Raw genomic sequence first — 27,798 nt, 5'->3', positions numbered from 1 at the left:
TCCAGTGTAACACTCTAGTATAACTATCTTTTTTGATTCTGCTGAATGGGTTTTCCTTTTAGTTGTCTCCACTAGACCTCATCTTTAAGGGTGTGTGTGTGTGTGTGTGTGTGTGCGCGCGCGCACACACATGTATATACACATATGTATATGTATACACACACATGTATGTGAGAGAGACTGAGGCTATTGAAGTAGTACTCAATAGAGTATATATTTTTAACAGGAAGAGAAGAATTCTTGAGTCCAATATCTTCAAAGGACAGATGAGAAGCTAAAGCCTAAGTGACTTGCATGTGGTTATACCAAGGTAGAGAGCAGAGCCAGAATCTGAACCCAGCTCTTCTGCTCTCTGGCCCTGGGCTCTTCCTGCCTTGCCATGTTACCTCTCAAGGAGACAGGCCCTTTGTTGAGCTTAGACCAGTGCATCGACTCAGCTGAGTCATGGAGGGAAACCCTTTCTGAGGCAATATTAAACTCCTCCCCAGTAAAAGGGCCCCCGACCTGATCAGCCACAAAGGACAAGGGGCATTAATTAGTAATGCTCTCATGCTTCGCCCCGAGCTGAGCTCGAGACTGGAAGTGCTGACGGGCGGATGACTCTTTCATCTCCAGGCCATCTCCAGCTTACCACTTCTAAAAATAAGCTGCTCAGAATTCCTGCAAGATTGGACTGGTCTGGGTGCGCATGAAACTGAATTGCTTGCTAACTGCAGCCATTCTTGGAATGGTCAGTGTTTGTTTTGGGGAGAAGGATATGGAAACCGTCAGTGAATGACAGTTCTCCTTGGCCCCAGAGATGAATCCAGTCCATGGACTATGTGAGCTTGTGGCGATCCTCTTCATACATAAATATACTGGCAGTGTGGTGCAGGAACCCTGACTTTGGATTCAGAGACCCGGGTTTGAATTCTGGCTGCTGCATGAGACCTGGGGGAGCATGGGCAGATCACTTCAGCTTTGTGGGACAGGAAGACGCTGGACTACATAACCTTCCGGGGTCCTTTCTAGCTTGAGCTGCTATCATCTTCCCTGTTTCCTGAATCTGTCCTTTATGGAGCTTTCTGCTCTTTTGTCTTATCATAATGGCTACTATTGAAACCTGCGTGTGATTAGTTTTGTGTGTGTTGGACTACAATTCCTCCCTCTGCAATTTGGGTTGTCCAAAAAACATCTCCTTTCTCCCTTGATCCTTTTCTCTGCTGAGAGTCCACCTCATTCTCTTTGTAGTTTTAGGTAAGCCCCCTCACATCCTGCCTGCTCCCTGACATGTTGACTTCACTTGTTGTGACCCCTCCCCCTCCAGCTATCACCCAGAACCCATACTTCCTGGACAGTTAAGTTCCCCAGCTGCTGCCACACTACTCTGACCTAGAAAGTTTGGGTTGTAATACTCATGTTTCCCAAACAAGGGCAGACAGCTGTCCTTGCTACACAGTCTTGCAGTCAGGTTGTATGCTGTGTTGCCTAAAGAAAGCTGACTCCTCTGAACTCTAGTGACAATATTCGATTGAAGTGATGTGACATAATGCTAGACTCAATTCTAAGTTTTCATTCTGGAGCAACACCCTCCTTATACCCTTTATGATACTGTCAGGTCTTCCTTATTCACAGATCGGATCGTGTCACTCATATGCTCAAAACCTTGCAATGGATCCCTACCATTCCCAGCATTGCCTACTGAATAAAATCCAGGCACCTTAGCTATCATTCACGTCCTTTCACACCATGGCACTTCCCTATTTCTCATGCCTCTCTATGCACATCGTGCTTGAGCCAGAACACTGTCCCTGGTTCACATGCCACTTCCATGCCTTTGCTTATATTTTTCCCAATCTTTTTTTCCACTCCCACACATGTTTGTTTGAAATCCTGCCTGACACTCAAGATCAAACTTAATGGGTTGGGAGTCATGGAGAACCTGGGTGTAAATTTTGGAATTCTCCTGAACGCTCACCTGTCTAAACCCCATAAGCAGTCGGTGGCCAAGTCCTGTTAATTCCATCCTTGTGCAGAGTCCCTTCTGTCCTCTGACGCTGCCACCATCAGTGCTAGCCCTCATCCCCTTGCTTCTGAACTAAGATGGCAGTCTGCTGCTTAGTGTCCCTGCCTCTCTTTGTACCAAACCGTCCTCTGCTCAGCTATCAGATTGATCTCCCTAAAATCTGGGTAGGATTTTCTCACCATCCCCCACCCCCCATTCAGCAAACTCCAGACTTCCTATTACCTCCATGATCAAATATAAAACCCTCTGGCTTTTTAATTTCTTCATAGCCTTGCCCCTTCATACCTTTCCAGTCTTCTCACCCCCTACTCCCCTCCAATAGTCTGCAGTCCAGCGACATGGCTGTTCCTCTGACATGACACATAGGCCATCTCTCTCCTCTCTACGCTGGCTTTCCCCTCCTCATCTCCATCTCTTGGCTTCCTTCAAGTCTCAGCTAGGGTCCTACCTTCTCTAGTTGTTCTCCATTTAGTGTTTTCCCTTTGAGATTAGCCCCCTCCCAATTTATCCTGTACATATTTGATTTCAGCATGCTTATTTCCATATTGTCTTCCCCAGTGGATTGAGCTCCTTGAGAGCAGGGGCTAGGAAGTTTTGTTTTGGTTTTGTTTGTTTGTGTGTTTTGCCTTTCTTTGTATCCCCTTCGAGGTTGTGCAGTACATAGAGTGCTAGGCCTGGAATCAGGAAGACCTGAGTTCAAATCTTAGCTTCAGACACCAACTAGCACTGTGACCCTGGGCAAGTCCTTTAACTTCTGTCTGCTTCAGTTTCCTCACCTGTAAAAGGTATCATAATAGCACCTACATCACAGGGTTATTGTGAGAATCAAAAGAAATAATATTTGTAAAGTACTTAGCATAGTTCCTGGCACAGAGTATTCACTTTAAAAAAAGTTAGTAAAAACTGACTCCAAGTCACGAGGACTTGGGTTCAAATTCTGCTACATACACTTGCTTGCTCTTTGATCTTGGACCCATGCCTTAATTTCCTCAATTGTAATATGAAGAATTTGGACTCTGTGCCTCTAAGATCCTTTTCAGCTCTAAATCTATGATCAAAGAGCTAAGAAATCTTCCTTGGTCCTCCCAGTTAGATATGATCCTTCCTCAGTCTGCATAAGCACTTTTTACCTGTTTCATGCTCTTACCATAGTTTACTCTGGGCTATGATTTTTGTTTAGTTATATATTTACTGTTCAGTATTATGTATATATATCATATCCTCCCTGCTAGGTTAAATGCTGGCAGGACACAGACTCTGTGTTAATTAACATTGTATTTTTTCTGTCACCTTTTACAGTGGGCTACACATGATAGGGATTTAATAATTGATTGTTGAATAAATGAAGTCCTTTGGGCCTTGGAGGAACAAGACCCTAGCCCTCCTGCAGCACCTCCCTTCTGTTGTCATCTATTGTCTTAGATTTTTTGTGTGTGTACACCTCATTTTGAATTTAGTAAATACTGCTACACTGGTTAGTGTGTTCTTTTCTTTTTCCCCTGGGGCAATGAGGGTTAAGTGGCTTGTCCAGGGTCATACCACTAGTGTCAAGTGTCTGAGGCCACATTTTAACTCAGGTCCTCCTGAATCCAGGGCCGGTGCTTTATCCACTGTGACACCCAGCTGCCCTAGCGCCACCTAGCCATTCAAGGACAATGACCATAGATGTTTCCTGACATTCTGCAAGTGTCCAGTAAAATGCTATGAATTTAATGGTTGCTCCATCTAATTAATACTTGCTTTTTACACTCTCACTCACCAACCAGTCCAAAGGACCATATATACTCACTTAAATAGGGTCATTTGGTCATCTGTTTTAGAGCTGGGAGGGATCTTAGCATCGAGTTGAACACCCTCATTTTACAGAAGAGGAAACTGAGGCTGAAAGAATTTAAGTAATTTGTCCAGGGTCAAAGCTACCAAGTGTCTGAGGCTGGATTAGAAGTCAGGTCTTAGCCCTCTGGACACTGTACAACCTAGTTTTCTACTAAGAAACTTGAAAGAATACCTAAATGCTCTATTATATTCATGGGCTTATAGATCTAGAGCTGGGAAAAGGCACGTTCAAGGTCATGTAGTTTAGCCCCCTCTGAGATGGAGAAACTGAAACCCAGGGGCAGGAAATGTCACACTGAGGGTACATGACAGAGTTAGCATCAGAATTAGGACTTGGACCTAGGTCTTCTGACTCTAAATCTAAGGCGTACATCCCTGTATTTTCAACTGGGGAATTCCTCATTTTCTGATGTCTAGTACATTTCAGGCAGCTTAATCTTCTGCAAAGAGCAGTAAGCTAAGAGTGAGAAGGCCTGGGTTCTATTCTTGGTTATTCTTTCAATTTACTGTGTGGTGTCTGGCAACTAAGTCATCTTAACTCAGAGAGCCTCAGTTTCTTCATTCATAAAATGGTCTTTGAAGTCCCAGTATTCTTTGAAGCAGTGGCCAACCATGGGGGAGCAACATTTGAATTCTTACTTACAATGAGGAGGCCTGCATCCTATCCTTCCTGCTCCCTACCCCCAACCCCCTTCTCATTCACTTAAAGGAATTATCATCATCATCATTAGTAGTAGTAGTATTTCAAAGCAGACTCTAAGGGCTTTTTCTTTTATTAATTGACTCCAGTTAGCAATACTGGAAGCTGTGCAAAAAGCAAGATTTATTAGAACAGAGCTCCCTACCCGCCCCCCCCCCCCATAGATCATTTTCCATGTAGCTTAAAAATAGCATTAAAATAGGAGACCAGAATTACTTGGATAGGGAAAACATATGTCTATTAAACATTGAATATACTTAAATGTTCAAAATGATTGGATATTAAAAATGAGGGTGAGGGAGTAACAACCACTAAATGATGACATTTTTATGCTATATATAAAAGATTAGTGATGAGAATGAGCTAATTAAATTGACCTTTAAAATTTCCCCACCCTCCTGGAGGCTCAGCCTAATCTTGGACCTCCCGCTGTGGAGATAAACATTCTCACTACAGACTTGTAGAAGAGAGAAAAAGAATGGCACCATTAATCTCTTTCTTTGAGAAAAAGGTAATAAATTTCCAATTATAAATGTATAAAGACCATCAAAGAGCAAACCTGATCTCTCTCATTCTAAGCTGTCATTGGCTGACATGGCCCTTGGGCTCCAAGGGTTTCATCTGGAATTCAAGGATGCATCAGGAAGATCAGCAGTGAGTCAGGTTATGAAAATGAGGCTGTGGGACAGAGCACTTCACTGACCAGACTTTAAGAATGGGGCCAAAATGAATTAGAATGAGCTGGGTTCCTGCCAACTCCAACATTTTTCAGCTTAGCCCTGGAACCTCAACCGTTGGTCCACTCCATCCCTCTGCCCTTTAATATCCTCTCTCCATGTATACCTAGATGTGAACTCTCGTTGTCTTCCAACATCTCAGGGTTCCTTTAAGGGGGATCACAAACAGGTGTCTAAAGTGCCTCAGGGACCACTGAGATTATTTTTGAACACTGAGGCTCCTAAGGAAAACCCCTGTTGGTTGCTCAGGTGCACAGTTAAAACCTTGAGGAGCTCTGTCACCCTAGATACTGACTTATGAGAGTTGGGAAGTCAGTCATGGGCATCTGCAAAAATAATGGCAAACATTTATCAGTAGCTTTATCTTCAACATGGATTGAGGAGTTGGCCGATCTCTATTATGGTGGACATCACTGAGAGGCAGCATGGCATGATGCATAGCATGCTGTAAATTTCTCTGAGCCCCAGTAGTCTGCTCAGTAAAGGAGCTAATAATGCCTGTTGTAACTGTCTACAGTTGAGGTTGTTGAGGAGAACAACTGAAATGAGATAAGTCAAGTCTTACCAGTTTAGGAGAAAATCCAGAGTTCCAAGGTTAGTGCTTTTTAACTAGTTCCTTTATTTTTCACTTAATTTTAACTGCTCAGCAATGGAGTCATGTTCTTTTGGGCACAAGTGGCCACTTCATTTTCTTGTGTGTCACCTGTTTTTTTTGTCCAACCTTCTCCACCTGAAGACTTTATTTCACACTGAAAATGATCATGAGCTACAAACCAAGCAAGATGCAAGTGGACTCTTCTGGAAGAGCCAGGTAGAATTCTCAAGTTTTTATGCTTGAAAAGAGAATATTCCTGCTTAAGATAAATCCATCTAAGAGATTATCCAATTCAGTGAAACTGCTGGCTGTGTTTTATCCTAACTTGCAAAGGTCTTTTAACTTCAGTATCTGCACATGCTATGACTCACAAGTATGCATGTTATTACTTTGTCTATCCATACCTATTGTTGAGAATTTCCCTGAGGGAACAGCCTGATAATATCAGTTAAGGAACTCACAAGTATGTCCACGTACTTCCACAGGAATTTTAGACCCAGTTTTTTTTTTTAAAGTAGTTTTCAAGGTAAAAAGGTGACTAGCCTTAAAGATGGTCATTTCTTAGTTTTCTCCTCTTTTCTCTTACTTTGTACTGCCCAAACCAATGGATTCTAGTTAGGTATTATTAAAGAATACAATTTAGGGGGAGGCATTAAATTTAAAAATTACAAAAAAAAAGATACAATGCTGGGCAGCTAGATGGTGCAGTGGATAAAGCACCAGCCCTGGATTCAGGAGGACCTGAGTTCAAATCTGGCCTCAGGCACTTGACACTTACTAGCTGTGTGACCCTGGGCAAGTCACTTAACCCCAATTGCCTCACCCCCCCCAAAAAAAAAAGATAAGGCCAATCCTGTAACAGCCCCCAACTCATAATTTGGTGGCTATTAGTAAGTGTCATGCATACATTATTCTTTTTTTTTAATTTAATTTTTTTTCATACATTATTCTTCAACTGGATTCTGACTTCAGCAAGCCCTGTAACAGGTATCTCATATCTGGACTTCTATTACATGAGAATTTGAAAAAATAAACCATTCAACAGTCTTCAGTAGAACTCATAAAAACCTAGAAGACTAGAGAGTCTATAGTCCACAGTGACTTTTTATTAGGGAATCAGCGTGTTTGAGTGAATTTAACTTAGGAGGAGACAACAAAAGGAAGTATGGAATCCTGACTTCTGCAATACAAAGGGCACAAATGAGTGTTTTGTAGCTGCTCTTGCTGCAAGTAAATGAACAAATATGGTCATCCATTGGAAGCACAACTAAGGAATGGCAATGGAGAGGGCTCCTTGAGGAACTGAGAACAAGAAAGAAGAATGCATCCTAAAGGTAATGGGGTTTTTCCCCCCTCAATTTTATTTCCTGTAGTTGTCAATTTTGTGATTAATTTCCTATTGTCTGTCCTGTACCACTAGGGGCTTCAGTTTCTTTAGACTTGAAATCACTTTCCTTAGCTAACCCAGGCCTTAGCATCCTTTCTGGAAGGATTAGCACTAGACCTTTGATTTGCATGGGCAAAAGACTGGGAAATTGCTTCTACCAATGCAGGGCAGCCCCTTCTCTGCAACACAGAGTCTTAGAGAATTATCTTGAGAGGTGAAGTGCCTTGCCCATGGGTGAACACGAGAAAGAGAGGGAGGGAGGGGACTTGAGTTCAGATAGTCATGGCTCCAAGGCCTGTTCTTTTTGCACGAGGCTGTACTTCCTCCAAATGAAAGTAGATCCCTTGTGGATCATATCAGTGTATCAGTAGTGCTTGTGTCAGTTTGCTGAGCTGCCACCCTGAAAAATCTCCAAACAACACTGGGAGAGAGAAACTACTCTCTGTACCTCAAACCCTTAAAGTGCACATATCAGTTTTATGTCTGGGTTAGATGTTAAGAATCCCAGACTTGGAAAAGGTTTCTACTCCTTCTGGTTTCAGGCTTAAAATAGCCTCCAGACATCATATTTCGTGCCCTAGCCCAGTCACCAGATATACGCCTAGTGCTTGGTTTTCTAACTTTTCCAAATTGTTGCACACAACATTCAGCCTCTCCCTGCTTTAGTGGACTTCTGAGAATTTGAGTTCAAACTTGTGTGGTAGCTGCTTTTCATGGAGTTTGACAGAGAGCCTTAGGATTCATCCCAAGCCTTAGGAACTGTTTCCCGATACCGATTGGTGCCACTTAATTCTCAGTGGGTATTTGATGTGGGGACCGTCTGTGCTTCTCATAAAGCAAAGAATACAAGATAAGTAATGGTTTTTGCCCTTATGAAGCTTACAATCTAATGGGGAGATAGAACATAAATAGAATACCAGATATTAAATATGGGACAACTATTTAATAACTGTAGTGCAGAACTGAAGAAAAGAAGAGCATGAAAAAAGGTACAAAATACTATTCAGGGTTAGAGGGAAGGCAAGATCATTTCTAACTAAGAAGATTAAGGAAGACTTTTTGGAGAAGAAAGTGTTTCCACTGGGTCTTGAAAGATGGGTGGGATTTCAAAAGGCAGAGTGAGAAGAAAAGGTTTCTAGGGTGCCTTCCTGCTATCTAAGGCTCTATGTTCCTCCAAATATTATCTTGGTTTCTTCCATGGGTTTCATCTTATAGCTTTCCTATTAAGAAAGTTATGGGGTAGCTAGTTATATAGAGGGGATATATATATGTATATTTACATATGTATACCATACATACACATGCACATATATAACAATGTTTTTAAAGAAAAAGAGGAAGATGAAAAAATAGCAAAATTTAAAAGTCATATTTACATATTCAGATAATATATGTAATGTACCATACTTGTGGATTTCTAGTATCTAAAATGGAATAGGGTTGGGGTCTCTTCTCATTTCTCTTCTTTGGGGCAATAAATTTTGATTCTAAAATGACTTCTCCCAAGGCTTAAAAATGTCAGGATCTTGGGGGACAGCTAGGTGGCACAGTGGATAAAGCACCAGCCCTGGATTCAGGAGTACCTGAGTTCAAATCCGGCCTCAGACACTTGACACTTACTAGCTGTGTGACCCTGGGTAAGTCACTTAACCGTCATTGCCCCACCAAAAAAGAAAGAAAGAAAGAAAAAGAAAATGTCAGGATTTTATACTTTTTCCCTTATTGTTTGTTTTCTGGGAGAAACTATAAAATGGTGCCTTTAAATAAGGAGATAGAAGAAAACAGATCCAAGACTGTTCTAACATAGAAATCTTGATTTTATTCTAACTTTTAAAAAAAATTTCAGTGATATATTTTGGTTTATCACTTTTATTTGAAAACCCATCCCTCTCCTCTCCCCTACCCATCTGTTTTAACAAGGAATAAAAATTAAAAGAGAGGGAAGGCAGTTCAGCAAAACTAGCCAATGCATTAAACAAATGTAAAAGTATTTAAAACAGTGTTCCTCATCCATAGTCTCCCACTTCTGTAAAGGAAAAGAGGTACATTTTCATATATCTTCTTCAAGGAGAAGCTTGGTCATATCTAATCACACTGTTCAGTTCCTATTTTGTTATTCTTTCCATTTACATTATTTTAGCCATTGTATATATAATTTTCATACTTCTTATTTCATTTGTATCATTTCATCATCTATATATTCTTGATTCATTTTTTTCTTAATGTGAACCTAACATTCCAATGCTTCCATGTGTCAGAGTTTTTCTAGCCATTGCCCAATCTATTTTCATTTAGTCTGACTTCTTTGTCTTTATTATTTTCAGCTTCTTGGTATCATGAAGAGTGGCCAGAAGAGCATCATCCCTAGGATTCAAGCCAACTCCTAACCTCTTAGGTCCAAGTTTCTATTTTCCACCACTGCCTCCTTAAGCAGAGAAAGCATGGGTATGGGTAGTCATCCAGAGGGAGAAGCCAGTGACCCAAGGGAAATGAAAATCTTCTACAAGACCCTCTGCATGTGAATTCATTAAAAGAGACATGAAGAAGTGTGCCGCGGTAACCTGATGATCTATGATGTGGTATTAGTGCTGAAACTTGTGGCTGCGTTCTAAAGGACCCTTGGGAGAACTGGAGGCCTAGGGAATCCTAGAGCCTTACCTATGCTGCATCTGGATCCTATGAATCTAACCACGGCACTGCGACATATGGTGGTTTTTCTAAGCCCCTGCTCCACAAACACACATCTGTTTCAACCATATCCTCCAGGGATGGCAGCTTCCCGCTCCCCTCCCCCGTACAGATGAATGAAGAAAAGTGATGAGCACACTTAAAACGATTCGCCGATTTATTTGTATACATGTAAATAAAAGTGTCAATAAAGGAAGGATTCTGTTTTTCATTAGCTTTGCTGTCGCTATTGTAGATGTTTTTCTGTATGCTTTATTCAGCTCTCTTGTAGAAATCGAGGTTTGGTTCTCAGCCAGCTGGCAGCCTATCTAAATTGTTATTAAGATGTGTTTGTTGTAACAGAGAAAAAGAAAATCTATATTTAAAAGCCACCATACATCTAAAGACAGACAGGGCCATGGATCACATATTTATTTACCTGTGGTAGCCCTCCATGGAGGCCACATCTTAACCTTATTTCTGCCAAGCTTCTTGCCTAAGACTTCTTTCCCCCACCCCACCCCCATCCAACCAAGCTTATTTGAATGCTGTGGTTCCTGTTTGGCACATAGGAAGTGCTTAATAAGTGCTTGTTGAATGCCTTAAATTTCGCCTTTTGTTCTTGCTGGGGAGTGGGCCATTTTTAGGGTGTTCACGAGATAACCATGGCAGACTCCTCTTCAGTTTGAAATAGTTCTTTTTCTTTCTTGCTCTTGTGCTGAACACATCTGGACCCTATGAAATGCCATTTTTATTCTAACTTAAGAACTCTTGTCATCTCTCCTCAATTCTTCTTCCAAATGCCCCAAGTCATCACTCTGCCCCTTCTGAGAGGGTAGTTCAGCTGGTCCTCTGACAGGCTTAGCCTGTGGAAGGAATTCTTTCATCAGCCCCCTCTCAGGAGTACATTTCACTGGTTCCTGAGGCCAGCCTAAGATGTCTTCGAAGGACAGAATTTTAGGGTTTGAAGGGACTTTAGGCATGAGTAACTTAAACAGTCTCATTTTACAAAGGAGGAAACAGACAGAGAGGCTAAATGCTTTGCCAGTGGTTCTGCTGGCATTGGTGTCTCTTCATCTTCTGGCTCCAGATCTTTCTGCCATTCCACGGTCTCTGCCATGTCTCCTACCAAATTAGTGATGCCACCTTATTTCAGAGGGTCACATTCTAGGGTATGGATCAATGATTATGATTTCAATGGCAGACATCTTACCCTTATTTGGTACACTGTCTCTGTGATTTTCAGAAAGTAAACAGTGGTCTAGATGGAAGGGGCTTGGGCTAAGAGATAAGGTATCTCCTGACTGCTACCAACATTGATTGTAACTTGGGGCACCAATCACTCAGTTTCCCTGTGTTTTCCTTATTCTTCATCTGCAAAAGAGGTATAATAATACATACCTTTTCCTTTCTTACAGGGATCTCATAAAGATCACAATTAAGACATTTTTCCAGTGCAGTATATATTTTCTGGAAATTCGATAACACATCTTTGGAAACCACACTCACTCTTCCAGGATACTTTTTAAATAACTTGAGTGGTTTAGAGACAATAATATCTCCACAAAGTGCTACCCTGGTGCCTGATCATGGCATGGAGGTGACCATGGGTTCTCAAAGACTATATTTGTGGAGCACTACCTCTGGTAGATAGGTTTTACTATACTGGAAATCCTTGGACTACAGTCCTGGTGATAGACTGTTTTCTGAAGTCCAGTCTAAGTCACCAGGAGAGACCTATGTGGTGATTCATTTTTTTTTGTCCACAGAAATCCATAAAACAAACAAATGAAAAGTGTGAAATGGCTTCCAGCCTTCTAAGACCTCCTTCCTCTTCTGAAGTGATGTTGTTGGTGTTGAAATACTAGGAAACAGTTGCTAAGAATCATACACTTTTTAGACTATCCATAAAACTTAACTACAAATACAAGATCTTTGTTCAGTGACCACAGTTACCGGAGGAACTGAATCATGTGATAATAGGATCATAGATTTAGAGCTAGATGTGTCCTTAATTTGGAGTCTTTTAGTTTAACACCATCTTTTTTTTAATAAATGGGGAAACTTAAAGTTGAAGCATGTCACTAACCAGTGTCTAGAGTGGCAAACTTGGGTTCAGGAAGACTTGGGTTTGAATCCCAACTCAGATACTTAGTAGTTATGTGACCCTGAGCAAGTCACTTAATCCTTGTTTGCCATCTGTGAAATGGGGATAATAATAATAATAACAGCCCCTCCCTTGCAGGGTTTTTGTGAGGATCGAATGAGAGAATAATTATAAAGTATTTAACACACTGTCTGACACAGAATAATAATGATAGTTGTTGTTGTTGTTGTTATTCTTCAGATTTTGACTTAAAATCGAGTGGTCTTTCCTCTGCATGATGGTTCTTACATTCTCATTATGAATGAAACCAGAAGACAGAAAGAAGTTGAAGGTAGATAGATAGAAGGATGGCTCATAGATAGAGGGAAAGACCAATAAAGGAGTTGGTTTCTTTGTGTCCAAAAGGCAGCAAGAAACATTGAAGCACCAGAACACTTGGTTACTTTGTATTGCCCTGCTTATAACAAGCATTTACAAGTAGATCTGCTGGAGATAATGAGAACTTCTCTAAGAATATTTGTTACAGAGCATGTTTTAGAAGATGACTGAAACATTTAACTTGGGGGACAGGAAGAATAATGCTGCCATCCACAAAAAAATAGGGAAGTTTGCAGAGAGGGAGCGTTTCGAAGGTAAGATAATGCATTCTGTCAGAGATGGATTGCGTCTGAGGTACCTATAGAACAGCCTGTATATCTAGAGTTCAGTAGAAGAATTAGGGCTAAATAGACCTGGAAGTGATCTGCGTGGAGGTGATAATTCATGGCAGCTGAAGGCCTCCCTGAGAGGAAGAATATAGGAAGAAAAGAGGAGCCAGGAGAGAACCCTGGGATACAACCCCAGTTAGAGAGATTTTGTCATGGATAAAGATCCAACAAAGGGATTGATCTGAGGAGTGGTGGGACAGGTAGCAGGAGAACCAGTAGAAAGCAGTGTGATGAAAACCCAGGGAAGAAGAGAACATTGTTAACCAAAAATATCAAGGGGCCTCTTAACAGTATCAACTGGTCTGCAGTGTCCCGTGCTGCTCAGAGAGAGACACTATCACCTCCTCAAACCTCATCTTCCTGAGTTCAAATCTGGCCTCAGACACTTCCTGGCTATGTAACCCTGGACAAGTCACTTAACCCTGTTAGCCTCAGTATCTTCATCTTTAAAATGAACTAGACTGGGCAGCTAGGTGGCACAGTGGATAGAGCACCGTCCCTGGATTCAGGAGGACCTGAGTTCAAATCTGGCCTCAGGCACTTGACACTTACTAGCTGTGTGACTCTGGGCAAGTCATTTAACCCCAATTGCCCAGCAAAAATAAAATAAAATGAGCTAGAGAAGGGAATGGCAAACCATTCCAGTTTCTTTGCCAAGAAAATCCCAAATGGGATCATGACACTATTGAAATGATTGAACTACACCAACAACAAAAAGAAGTAACTGACCTCAGAGGAAACATGGATTCCTGCTTAAGGAAGGCTTTTTATCTCTGTAGCACTTGCTAAGCCTGGAAAAGGCATTCTCTCTTTTATTGTCCCTAACAACAAGGGCTTCAAGCTCTCCACACCTCTAAAATAGTTATGGAATGATTTCAGAATGATGGCCAGCCCCCAAAGACTGCTGTGATTGAAAGATATGCCCACAGATAGTCTACTAAAGCTTTGGGTCACTCATTTAAAAAAAAAAGCCCATGTGACTGTGCACTAAATTGTTAATGGATTGCATCTGGCTTCTTTCCTCCTGTGGCAAACAGAATGAGATTGCTATTCCTCGTTTCCCATTCAGTGCCACTCTCATAAGATTGTGAAAAAAGAAAATGGTACTTCTCACTTCTTGGTTGATTCTTCTGGCGGCTTAATGCCGAGGCTAGTGTTTTATGCATATCTGAGGTTGCATCTTTGAGAAAGGAACTGAATCGCTAAGGGCATTTTAAATACCATTCTCCTTGGTCAGCAAGGATTGTTCAGCACCCATGAAGACAATATTCACAGTCACAGCTACCAGCCTGAAAACAACCTTGGAAGGAGGACAGCTTTTTGAATCTAGAAATTAATCTGAATGAGGAAACATTTTGTCTAAGACTGACAGATCTGCAAATCACCTTTGGGAAAATGTGCTTTGTGCTCCAAATTTGAGGAGTCACATGCTTTACTCTTACTGACAAGAAAGCAGCTTTCAAATGCAGGGAGTTTCAAATGCACTGTGAGTTCCCAATCAGTATGTATAATCTTCTGTTACCATGATTTTTCTCCACCACCCCCCCCCCCCCCGCAAATTTCACCCTCCATTCCCCCCCCTTTCTCTTATACTCATGACTACTCATGACCAATTTCTAAGCCCTTATTACCATGGCATAGTCAGCATACCTCAAAAAACCCATAGTTCTTCAAATCTGTTTTCTGACTCCCCTGTCTTTTTTTTAAGACATGTACAAATATTTGTAATTTCATCAGTTCTTTCCAAGTGCATCTTTTTTTTTCTATAATGCTGAGCAAGCCTAAAGAAGAATAAGTAGAATATTTGTGGTCAAAAGAGCAGTTACTTATACATATCAAGTTGAAATTTGCAAATGCAGTCAACAATCAGTCAACAAATATTTGTTAAGGACTTAACCATGTGCCAAGCCATTTATAATGCAATTACCTCCATATTGGGTCTGTTGACATGATAGTATTTTTTCTCTTTGATTTAGGAAAAGAATTGACTTTGTCAATTTTTAAAAATAAAAATCCTCTAAGATATCAATAGCAGTAGACAAGTTACCTGTTTCTATAAGGTGGTTAGGGTATACCATAGAATACGCAAGTAATGACAAACTTCAGAAATAATCCCAGTGGTACGTATTTTTTAAAAGAATATTAACATTAGGGGGCAGCTAGGTGGTGCAGTGGATAAAGAAACGGCCCTGGATTCAGGACGACCTGAGTTCGAGTCTAGCCTTAGACACTTGACGTTTACTAGCTGTGTGACCCTGGGCAAGTCACTTAACCCTCATTGCCCCACCCCATCCCCCCAAAATCACCCCCAAAACCCAAAACAAAGAATATTAATATTAAATGCAATTATTAGTTACCTAGTCTTTGATAATCAGTATTAGGAATGTCTCTGATGCTGGTAATCTAATTCTAACTGCTTGTCTCTGTCCCATTGAGTTTACCTGTAGATCATAGGTAAATTAGTCAAAAGTGATTGGATTGCTGGACATGCTATTGATGAAACCTATACCCAGAGAAAGCAAAATGGACTGTGTATATAAGGCTCCTCCAATTGTACTGTCAAGTAATAATACAGAAAGGAAAAGTTTTTGTTTTATTACAGAGAATACATACTCTATTTTCTAACTCCATACTCAGCAGTCCTAAAGGAACTTCACTTTGAATTCATGTCTGCAGAAGTGCCTTTGACAACAACTTTTTGCAAGTAGAATTTTGCTCAGTTTTATTCAATAAAAAGAATAATAAACCACCTGTCACCATTGCCACTGGAAGCTATTTCTTATGATCTTTCAAGAAACTATGACCAGTGTATCTGTATAACAGAAGCTCATAGATAACTAGGAATTATAGGCAATTAACAATTTTGTTATGTAACATAGATTTTTCTGAATCTCCTCTGAAACATAATCTGATTGTCATTTTCCATTGCTAACCATTTTTTTCATCTTATTTCATGAATACATTGCTATACAGATACTTTTTGATGAACTGTGTTGTACAAATAATTTCTTCATTTTGAGATGAAATTAAATTTTTTTAAAACCACTGTCTTGCAAAGAGTAGTTCAGGTTATTCCTTTAGAACTCTTTGGCAGGGGGCAGCTAGGTGGTGCAGTGGATAAAGCACCAGCCCTGGATTCAGGAGGACCTGAGTTCAAATCCTACCTCAGACACTTGACACTAGCTGTGTGACCCTGGGCAAGTCACTTAGCCCTCATTGCCCCGCAAAAACAAACAAACAAAAACAAAAAAGAACTCTTTGGCAAAGATAAATTGAAACTCTTTTTATTTGATATAGAGTACTCTAACAAGATCCTTCATGGTAGTACTGATTCTTGAAGCATTGTTTTAGGATACCAACTTCATATTTGTAGTATTTAAAGAGATGGTTGGGATATGTAACACCAAGAATTTAGGGATAGTTTATAACTGGTTTACCATGAACTACCCAAGAATCTGCTTTTGTCCAGTCCATTGCTTATGTTTAACTCTAAATGAGAACATTGTACTATTATTAGGCTATACCTTTTCTTTTCTATCAATAGCACTGCCCAACTGAACTGTCAGTCAGCAGTGGGCCTATCAACTTCAGTATACATTTGTTTTTCTAACATGGTAGACAGATACTCAGCTATCCAGTGATAGGGAATATGTTCATTTTGGATGATGCCAGCCATTATTCCTTCTCTGAAGAAGTGACTAGAGCAGAAGCAAATATTTCAGGATCTTCAGAGCACAGCTTTGCTTGCCTTCACTGCCCCATAACTAATTAGAAAAGGAATGGTTTTCCAGTTGGGACCAAAAAATTTCCAAATGGGGATAGCTTAGTTTGATCAGTGCCATAGCAGTAAATGTTTTACTGTCTACAGTTTTTGTTTTGTTTCTGTCACAGATCCATAATATTGAGAAACATTATTTTATAATTTTCAGTATATGTGGCATAAATTATGTATTGCATAATGAATTATTTATTATATGCTGTATTATAGCTGAGAAATAATAACAGTACCTTTGTGTTAAAAAAAAAAGGCAGGCTTCAATATCAGTGAAGTTGATGAAACTCAGTTATTCTATTTTTTCCAAGAAGTTACTATTTTAGATAGTCATGTTTCCAAGTTTTTCATTCCAGTTCATGTTTTTTATAATTTAGTTGTTCACGCTTTTAGTTTTCATTTTACAATTCTTAGATTTCTTCAGCAGATTCATATTTGCAGAAATAAAACAAAGTATTTGTTCCTTTAACAAAGGCCAATAATTTTGCTAGCTTTTAAATCCCAGTAAATGAATTAAAATGTAGACTTTATCTTCATTTTGTGTGTATGGCAAGCAGTATAAGGTAGATTTACTGAGATAACTAATATAATTGAAAATTAATCCCCTATTAATATCACCTTTTTTCATATTGAGCTATAGGCCACCTGGTCAAGTTAATGAATTTCATCTGCCTTGAAAATAATTATAAAATCAGTGGTAATTGCATTGATTTTTTCCCCTCTTTCTCAAGTTTTGATAAATTTGACAAAGAAAAATAACAGATATTATTTCTCAGAATTTAACAGGTGTGTCTGGCTGTATCAAAATCAAGAGTCTATCTCACAGTTGAATTATATTGCCATTACCACTACAATATTTGTCTGAAAGAAAATATGAGTATGTAGTAGTTCATTAGTAAGTGCCAAGACTCTCAGAGCTGTGCCACTGCCATTTTATTACACATGACAAACTTGTATCCTGTTGATGATAGAGAATAATTGTGAAGATAGAGACTAACATATAATAAACAGAAAGGGGAAAAGCAATCTTTTATTTAAAAGGTTTATTATGAAAGAATTCTTACTTCCTGATGGGAAGGGCTGCTTTGCTAAAGAGATCCTTGTTCATTTACCCAGGTTGTACATGGTTCCTTAAGGCTTTGCAAGCCAGCATTTAATTCAAGTGCCCATTTGACCCATTGTACCCTTCAATGTACTATGAGGAATGGTAGAGCAATAGAGAAAAAGTTGAAAGAGTGCCTGCTCCTGAGGGGCTTGTGGAGCAAAAAGGACAGAATGAGTGCAAATACTCTACAGCAGTAGTGTCAGACTTATTGAAAATGGGCCACTTAAAGTGCAGGCCACATACTGCTTATAAAACCACATATTAGCATTATTTGTATTCCACTGTATTTTTATTTATTTTGTCAAATATTCTCCAGTTACATTTTTCCCTTTTTTTTTTTTTTTGGTGAGGCAATTAGGGTTAAGTGACTTGCCTAGGGTCACACAGCTAGTAGTTGTTAAGTGTCTGAGGCTGGGTTTGAACTCAGGTCCTCCTGAATCCAGGACTGGTGCTCTATCCACTGCGCCACCTAGCTGCCCCGCAGTTACATTTTAATATGGTTCAGGCTCACCAGAGTAGTGTTTGATATCTCTGCTCTAGAATACCAACTTAAGGTAGCTTAATACACACACTTAACTGCAAATGCTAAGAGAAAATTGAACCAGACTTGATGCCTAGAATGAGATGGCATGGAATGGTTTTATGTCAATCTCAGGCTTCTTGGAGGTGAGTTAGGAAGTCATGTGCTGGAGGGAAAATGGTAAAGTGAAAGAAACATTGGTTCTTGATTCAGAGGACCTGAATTCAAACCCATGTCAGACACTTCCTACCTGTGTAATCTACCTGAATAAGTGGGTGAATCATTTAATCTTTTGCGGCCTTAGAGTCTTCATCTGTAAAATGAGGTTGGACTTTATGACCTCTAAAGACTCTTTCAGCTCTAGGCCTGTGATCCTTTGAATTCTGTCTTCATAGAGTTAAGAAGGATTGTGAGTTGGGTTTTGCTACAAAACAGGGCTTAAGGAAACCTTGGCATTTCTCTGTTCTAGTATATTCCAGGATGCTTCTCGGTGCAGCCACTTGGCTCTGTCCTTATTTCCTTCATCATTTTTCCCTTTTTTGTGGTATTGACAGTCCACTATTTTGAACACTGTAGTTCAAACTACTATTTTGAACATATGGGCAGGCCAGTGCACAGTTAAATGCTGCTGCAGTGTGAGGGAATTTCAGAATAAAAACTATGTACATTTGAAGAATATATTATCACCCCAACTTCCATGATACTCGATCAACTTAACTTGTATTTTTGAAAGCAGTTATTTGCCTCACTACCAGAGAGATGACAAACAGTTCAGGTTCATGTCTCCTACAGTTTCTTCTAGATGCTATCTGTTCTTGCCTCTGGTTATGTCCTTGAAATCCTTTCTGACCTGTGACAGGTGCCCCATTCTCGAGTTTTCTTGGGCCTCCTATGTTCCATCCTCCCCCTTGGATCTACCATGCCACTCTTCTTCCCATCTCCTTCTTGCTCTTTTCTCTTGTTAATCCTAATAATTCATATCTATAACAGCTTTTATAGCACTCCCAAGCCTACAAAGTACTTTCCTCACAGCTCCCTGATGGTGCCCACTTTCGATTTGCTCAGGATCACTGAGCTGAGAAATCAAAGAATCAAAATTCAAACCCAGGACTTCTGACCCCTAAGTGATGCTCTCATTTCACTACATTGTTTTTTTCTCATTCCCTATGTCATTCAAATCCTGGCTCCGGTACTTAAGCTTGAAGCTCGGAACTACTCCATTTTCCCTCCTCTCCTCAGCACCTAGCACAGTGCCTGTCATCTGGTAGGGGATAAATAAATGCTTAATAGTCCCTTGGGACCTTGTGGAGAGTTGTATTGTAAATATGCTGGCTGGACTTGGGGTTAGGAAGATCTGGGTTCAGATCCTGACATTTACTAGCTATTGACCCTGGACAAGTAATTTAACCCCTCCAACTCAGTATCCTCATCTGTAAAATGATGACTTTATGGCCTCTTCCAGCCCAAATATATGAATATTTAAGGCCCTTAGCCTCTTAGAACCTCAGGTTCCTCCTCTGTAAATTGAGGGGATCACATTTGATCTCTAAATCTGTGACCCCCTAAAACATAGTGCCTACCCAAGCTACTGATCATTCTGCAAGCATTTATTAAACACCTGCTACGTGCCAGATGCTGTTCTAGGTACTGAGAATATCAGTCATCTATCACTGAGTTAGACTGTGTGTTGGTAATGAATTTTCCTTTTGACAGAATTTTTCACAGAAAATGAAAAAGCACTTTAAAAATAATTTATAATCAGAGCTAAAATTTTGACCTCCTACATTCTAATAATAAATCTACTTTTCCCCCAACTTTTAATATTTTTACTTAAAGTTTATAGTTCTAAATTCTATTCCTCCCTCCCTTCCTCCTTCCCTCCTCTTCCCCCTCCCTGAGATGGTAAGCAGTCAGATATAGGTTATACGTTTGCCATTATGTAAAACATTTCCATATTAGTCATTTTGTACAAAAAGACTCAAATTAAAGAAAAAAATGGAAGAAATAAAGTGAGAAATAGCACGCTTCAGTCTGTATTCAATCAATATCAGTTCTTTCTCTGAAGGGGAATAATCTCCTTCATCATTAGTCCTTTGAGATTGTCTTGGATCATTGTATTTCTTAAAATAACTCAATCATCCACAGTTCTTCATCCATCAATGTTGCTGTTACTCTGTACAACATTCTCCTGGTTCTGTTCACTTTTCTATGCATCAGTTCATGGAAGTCTTTCCAGGTTTTTCTGAAATCTTTCTGCTTGTTATTTCATATAACACAATAATATTCCATTGCAATCATATACCACAAAATGTTTACCGATTCCCCAATGGATGGACATCCCTTCAATTTCCAATTCTCGGCCACCACAAAAAGAGCTGCTATAAATATTTTTGTACAAACAGGTCCTTTTCCCTTTTCAGGGGATATCTTTGGGATATAAACCTAGCAGTGGTATTACTGGATCAAAGGCCATACACAGATGTATAGCCCTTTGGGCATAGTTCAAATTGCTCTCCAGAATGGTTGGATCAATTTGCAGCTCCACCAGCAGTGCATTAGTGTCCCAATTTTCCCATATCCCTTCCAACATTTGTCCTTTTCCTTTTCTGTCATGTTAGCCTATCTGATAGGTGTGAAGTGGTACCTCAGAGTTGTTTTAATATGCATTTCTCTGATCAATAGTGATTTAGAGCATTTTTCCATATGACTATAGATAGCTTTGATTTCTTTGTCCAAACACTGCCTGTTGATATCCTTTGACCATTTATCAGTTGGGGAATGGATTTGGCCTCTTCAGTAGTGCCTGAAATTGTGAGCTCCTAAGGAACCATGGGAGAGGCTGGGCTTGATGACCTCGAGGGTCCCTTCCACTTCTTTATCTGTGACCTTGTGATCGTTGTATTTTGTAGGGAGGTTAAAAAAATAATACCATTATTATTTGACAATTGTTAGGATATTCCATTTTCATAATATATTACAATTGTATGTAGTCATCCTCCCTCTGAAAAAAAATTTCCCACTCAGGAGCATAGCCACCATTTTACAATGGTGAAGTAGAATCGGAGCAGGCAAGTGGCTTTTGCCAAGTTGTAACAGAGCCGGTGTTTTAAAAAAAAAATGCAAGGAATCTGCTCTGGAGGTCTCCATCTGCTGTCTAGACCATAGATTCATGCTATCAGGCATACACATTAAGCCATTACTCAGTGATCGGAATGTAGAAAGGAGATATTGAGAGGCTAACGTGTCAATCACAATTGTTTTGAATACAAATAGATATTTCAGTAGAACCAGTGAATCTGACCCAGTTTTTCATTTTTTTCTATGGTGAACAGAACTCCTTGACAAGAAGCGCACCACTCCCCAATGACTCCCAAGCACGCAGTGGAGCACGATTCCATACTTCTTATGACAAAAGATACATCATCAAAACAATTACCAGTGAAGATGTGGCTGAAATGCATAACATTCTCAAGAAGTACCACCAGGTAATTTCCCCTTTCTTTCCCTGTCCTTAGTTTTTTATTTAGTTATTTATTCTTTCACTCATTCATCCATTGATCCATTTATTCTATTTATTTATTTATTTATTCATTCATTCATTTATTTGTTTGTTTATTTTGCCGGGCAATGAGGGTTAAGTGACTTGCCCAGGGTCACACAGCTAGTAAGTGTCAAGGGTCTGAGGCTGGATTTGAACTCAGGTCCTCCTGAATCCAGGGCCAGTGCTTTATCCCCTATGCCACCTACCTGCCTCTACTTTCCCTGTCTTTAGGTGGAAATCTTAGGGTGCTTATAAATGACTAACTATTATTAAAGCTGAAGATTTACCTAGCCAGAAAAGGATTGTGTAAGGACAGATGTGACATCTAAATCTCCTTTCATCAAAAAGTAAATGGATTTCTTAAGAATGATATTAACTTGCTCCTTTTAGTGGCATCTAATATGTGGAATTACTTATACCATAAAAATAGTGATTTATATTTATGTAACAGCTTTCAACAGAGTATCTGTTATACTTTTCAAATGTCCATAAAACTTCACTGGCTTTACAATCATCACTACTCGCCAACCAAAGGGCTTCTGAATCATTGGGGGGCTTCTGCCAATGCTCTGTCCCTTTCATATTCATAGGAATGTTCTCCCAATGTACCTTACATTGCTCAGTTCTTGTGCTCAGGGTGAAATGATCATCCTAAGCTTACATCATTCCAGCTTCAGGCTCAGAAAAGGCTCCTAAAGGTTAATTGCTGTTGCCAAAAGTTGTGCTGGCAATTATATTCTTCTACTTATTCCCCAACTCTTTTCTCCTCCTTTCTCTTCCCAATTTTCTCCTATCCCTAATCCACACAAAGTGTAACTTGTTTCCCACTGGAGAGGTTTTTGGAGTGGGGAGAATAAACATGGGTATCACATTCTGCTTCCTGTCCCTTTGAATTTCTAGCATTCCATTCCCATATCCCAGTGACTCATCTCTGAAAGAACCTATGAATGAAGCTACATGTATCAAACTCAAGCACTCATCGCTGCTTCTCTGAACACAAACAAAAATTGGTAGATTGCACAAAAGCATTGAATGTGGGCCAGAAGATGGAATGTCATAAGACCCTTCAAATAAAACATGGCTTAAGGCTCAAATATCAATGTCTTGTTAACAATTTGAATTAAAAACCTTTTCTCTTTGTGATTTTCTTAGTAGTGTACCTTTATCTGGTTCATGCCATCTCTAGATTAGAAGGAAATAACTAAGTATATATTCTAAAAGGCTTTCTCTTTAAAAGTCCTGTAAATTCTATTTAGTGACTTAGGCTTTGTCTATACAATGTCAAAACAGTTGTTGAAGAGGGAAAATTTGGGTCAGTCATTCAGTTTTGCCTACAGCCTTTTTGGTGACTTTTCCCCTTGAATTGATTGGTGGTTTTTTCCCCATTTAATTGAATGAATCCCCTGGATATTTTGGTGTCATGTAAACACAAGCTTCATTAAGAGGCACTAAAGGAAGTGTCAATAAGAACTTGAAAGCATGTTTCTGAGGACAAGTCATAGTGTGTAAATAGTTTTTAAAATATCTTAAGCTTTATGACGTGCAAATCTTAAACATGCCCTTCCTTTCAGAGATTTCAAATTGACAAGGCTCTTCAATAACGTAAAAATCTTTTCTTGTCCCAACTTATTTGTCTGGAAAGGACTGTTTTGGCTATCCTGTGAATCTAGAAAGCATATTTAATTACCTGAAATTTCTTTTGAAAAAAAAATTTATTTAAATACCACTCTTTGAAGATATGCCTTTAATAAGATACAATACAATAGACATTTATTAAGGGTATACTCTTTTTTTTTTTTTTTTGGTATGCAATGAGGGTTAAGTGACTTGCCCAGGGTCACACAGCTAGTAAGTGTCAAGTGTCTGAGACTGGATTTGAACTCAGGTCCTCCTGAATCCAGGGCTGGTGCTTTATCCACTGTGCCACCCAGCTGCCCCCTAAGGGTATATACTCTTTGGCAAGCACTCCTGTGATACAAAGACAAAAACAAAAGAGTTCCTGCCCTCAAGGAGTTCACATTCTTCTGGATAGATGCAATATTTGTAAATAAACAAATTAGGAGAGAAAGGATGCGAACCTTGTTTAAAGAACTTGTAAGGAAACTCCTTTTCCCAGTGCAAATCCATCACTATTCTGTAACTTAAAGTCTTAGAGAATCTCCCAGGATACGGAGACATTATGTAATCTGTCTAGGTCAATAGTATTTGTGAGGGATGAGACATGAACTCAGGCCTTCCTGACTGAGGCCAGTTCATCTATGATGCTATACTGCCTCTCCCAGATACCGCAGCGAATCCATGAATGTGGAAACTCAGGCCACTTGTAGAGATTGCCAGCCATCTGTGCCTTCTCATCCTGTGAGCCCATTGTCTGTTTCAGAGATCCTTCACAGAACACCCAAAGAGTGGGAAGCTTTTTTCTTGAGCTCTTACATTTCGTCATTATCGGTACAGCATTCTGATTGTCTTTCTGCTATCCTAGACTCTTACCTATGACTAATCTTCATCCTTTTCCAATCACGTTTCCTCAGTGCTATCCTATACACCACTCCTTGTGGGTAAGTCATCCTGGGGAACTGATTAGTCAGCCTGTACTCACCAGTCATCTCTTCATTCCCCTTTTGACTCTCGCACAACTTTGATTTCTCATTGATCATGAGATTTCAGAATCCACAGCCATGATTTGGTTTGAAAAGATAAGTTTCTGTGATAGATCACAGCCCAAGATCATTAAAAACATTGTGTAATTTCCCAAATGCAATCCAATTTTTTTCCTATTTATTAGCCCTTCAAGCAAATACTGCTTCCTGAGTTTCTATGAGTCTTCCTGGTTCACACCAGGCTAAATGGGAGCTAAATCCATCTTGAGGCAAAGTGGGAAAGGCCTCTCTAAGGTACAAGGCAACTTTGAGGCCATCACCCTCTCATTTTACAGAGGAAATATCTGAGGACCCAGGAGGTTGGACAGGAGTCAAGGAAGGCCCAATAGACTTAGGAGGAGGTAATAAAGGAAGACTTCAATGGGAGTAGACAGCATTTGGGTTGAACAGGGGCAAGAAGTAGGAATACAGGAGAAGTATAACAGACCCATAGGATGGCTTCTGAAGTCTCTCTTTTTTTTTTTTTTTTTTTGCGGGGCAATGGGGGTTAAGTGACTTGCCCATGGTCACACAGCTAGTAAGTGTCTGAGGCTGGATTTGAACTCAGGTACTCCTGAATCCAGGACCGGTGCTCTATCCACTGTGCTACCTAGCTGCCCCCCTGAAATCTCTTAATAGCTGTCTTCTTTTTTTTTTTTTTTTTTTGGTTGGGCAGTGAGGGTTAAGTGACTTGCCCAAGGTCACACAGCTAGTAAGTGTCAAGTGTCTGAGGTTGGATTTGAACTCAGGTCCTCCTGACTCCAGTGCCAGTGCTCTATCTGCTGTGTCACCTAGCTGCCCCCAATAGCTGTCTTCTTGCTATTCAGTTCTGGGCCCAACTTATTCTACGTCTGCAAGGGATATCCTAGTTATATGTATGGAACCTGTTTTTATGTCAATAGACATCTTAACACCCATTTTACCCTTTGGATTGTTAGGGTGACCTCGTTTAAACGACCACAGATTTCATTAAGGGTCTCACTTGACAGTCCCTTGCTTTCAGACGTGACCATCCTGGGGCTTGGCGTAATCAGTATCCTCCCCAAACAGGAGCTTTGGAATGCCTTTCCATCGATAGGCCGTCCTTTGCCATTTTAGTCCCTACACAAGAGTTAGACCCAGCGTGGTAGAGTTCTGCCTCTTATACTTATCTGTGTGACTTAGTCAAGTTACTTAAATTCTATGTGTCAGCATTGTCATCTGTAAAATGGGTATTGGACTAGATGGCTTCTGAAGTCCCTTATAGCTCTGTCTTTAATCCTGTAAGTTATGGGGGAAGCAGGGCCCTTAATAGGAGACATTCTCAGTGATAGTAGTGAATGCTTCTGGGAAGCACATATCTCCTTGTTTGAGTCCTTGCTTAGCATGAATAATCAGTTGTTGAAAAAAAAAATGCTGTTGGTCCTTCATTCTCAAGAAGGACGTGACATCAGGAAAGTAACTTTTTAAGCTAAGGTCTTTCCCAAGTCTCAGTTTGACTGAGGCAATACCCATTCAGTGATTACAGCTAGGTAAGAAAGGCAAAGAATAGAGGGCCATCTCCAGTCGTCCTGATCTATATCTTGCCATTGGGCTGTATATTGACTTAGTTTTCAAATGCAGTATTATCTATGTTTTATTGTGTTTATTTATTTTGTAAAATATTTCCCAATTACTTTTTAATCTGTGTTGGGCTGCACTAGGGAGTGTTATGGGCCCTCTAATCTAAGTGACCTTAGGACTATTAAGTTGTTAAAAAAAAAAAAAAAAGGTCCTGCCTTGTATTAGTACAGGAAGTTTCCTTACCAGGGAATTTCCTATGCCAATAAAATCACAGGTCCAGTCCCTATGCCCAGTCTCTGTCAGCAGGAACAGTATAAGACAAAATGATTGTGTCCCATGAAATGTTACATCTTGTTTTCTTTGGGTGCCAGATGAAACCATTTCTGCCAACTCTCTGTTTTGCTCCCTAAGGAGAGCCTGTAAGTCATTCTTCCATTTAACTGTGCTCTCCTTTTGTCTTCTGGGTCTATTATACTTACTATTATAGTTCAGGTCTTCTAATAGTGTGACGGTTCACTGGTAATTGTATAAAAAGACCTCAGACATAGATTATCTAGAATTAAATATATAGAAGGACTTAAATACATATCAATAGGTAGTAAAATATAGAGTTAAATATACATAAATAGGTGGGACTAAAAACTTGAATTCTTAGCAACTGCTAATCCTTTTTCAACCATTCCATCACCATCAGTATAAAGCACCAATGGACACATGGGACTGCAGAACATTTTGTATTTTTGTTCGTTTGTTTCATGAGTTTCCTGAGAGGCAGTGGAGCATATTGGCCTGAGAGTGGATCTTAGAGTCAGCAAGACCTGGGTTCAAGTACTACCTCTGAAACATACTAGCTGTGTTGTCCATGAGCAAGTAGCTTAACCACTCAGTGCCCAAGGCATCTCTCTAATAGCATGAGTTGTAGAGATGTCACCCTACATTAGTGGAGGGAGTTTCCTCATCTGAGAATTCCCTCTGCCACTAAATCACAGATCCAGCCTCCATCACTATCATGGGTTGCCATGACCAAAGAAGTCATCACCTAATGACCAAAGTTTTGAAGATGTGTCTCTCAGTTGTAAGTCCTTGCAAAAAGACCACCATGAAGAAAATTGCAGCTACCATGCCAGCAGTTGTTTCAGAGGCTAAGGAGGTAGAGAAATTTTAAGAAGAATTCAGCAACACCCTTTCAAATTAAATGACCATATGATATAAGACTTACGAATGTCAATGCAAAGGTTCTGATAGAGAAGAAAAATCTATTAGACAGTATGGTTCAGGAGTAAGAAAGGAGAGAGACCAGAAGTCTTAGATCTATAACCTTAATTATTTTCTTCATATATAAAGAATTGGGCTGGCCGGGCATCAAAATGGAGAGAATGTCAGCAGGCAGCCCGTGTGCTTCTTTGGAATTCACACAGTGCCAAAAGGAAAGCCTTCAACGTGTTGGGTGACTCCCTATGAAGAATTTATCAGAGGAAAAGGAGTCAGAATAAGATGTGGGTGGGTTGTGATTATCATCACTAGAAGGGACATCCTGCATTGGTGAGATTACAGAACCTGTATGTCTCTGCCTCAATGGGTATATATGTATCAGTGTATACATATATGTGTAAGCATGTATATATGTATATTGAAGCTACTCAGGTTTAAAGCTGCACCAAGGTTTGTGGAACACCCTATGCTCTCCTTCCCTCTAAAGAACAGGGATTCTATAACTTTTCTTTTTCTCTTTCTTTCTTTCTTTTTTTTTTGTGGGGTAGTGAGGGTTAAGTGACTTGCCCAGGGTCACAGAGCTAGTAAATGTCAAGTGTCTGAGGTCAGATTTGAATTCAGGTCCTCCTGAATCCAGTGCCAATGCTTTATCCACTGCTCCACCTAGCTGTCCCCGATTCTATAACTTTTTAAGTTATCCACCCCTTTGGCAGTATGGTGGAGACT

General features: G+C 39.9%; 1 protein-coding gene across 3 annotated transcripts in view; it reads left to right on the top strand.

Moving 5' to 3' along the window:
- PIP4K2A (phosphatidylinositol-5-phosphate 4-kinase type 2 alpha) overlaps positions 1-27,798 on the top strand; it is a 198,952-nt gene that overhangs the window by 119,517 nt on the left and 51,637 nt on the right. For all 3 annotated transcript variants that reach the window (XM_043966474.1, XM_043966475.1, XM_043966476.1), the window contains one exon: positions 21,471-21,623. In XM_043966474.1, coding sequence (XP_043822409.1) covers positions 21,471-21,623 — 153 coding nt within the window. The remainder of the gene's footprint in view (positions 1-21,470; positions 21,624-27,798) is intronic.

Source organism: Dromiciops gliroides, chromosome 5 (assembly GCF_019393635.1).
Source record: "Dromiciops gliroides isolate mDroGli1 chromosome 5, mDroGli1.pri, whole genome shotgun sequence".
In the NCBI taxonomy this organism is placed as follows: Eukaryota; Metazoa; Chordata; class Mammalia; order Microbiotheria; family Microbiotheriidae; genus Dromiciops; species Dromiciops gliroides.
The sequence above is the reverse complement of the archived record's forward strand: the minus strand, read 5'-3'. Positions and strand labels throughout refer to the sequence as shown.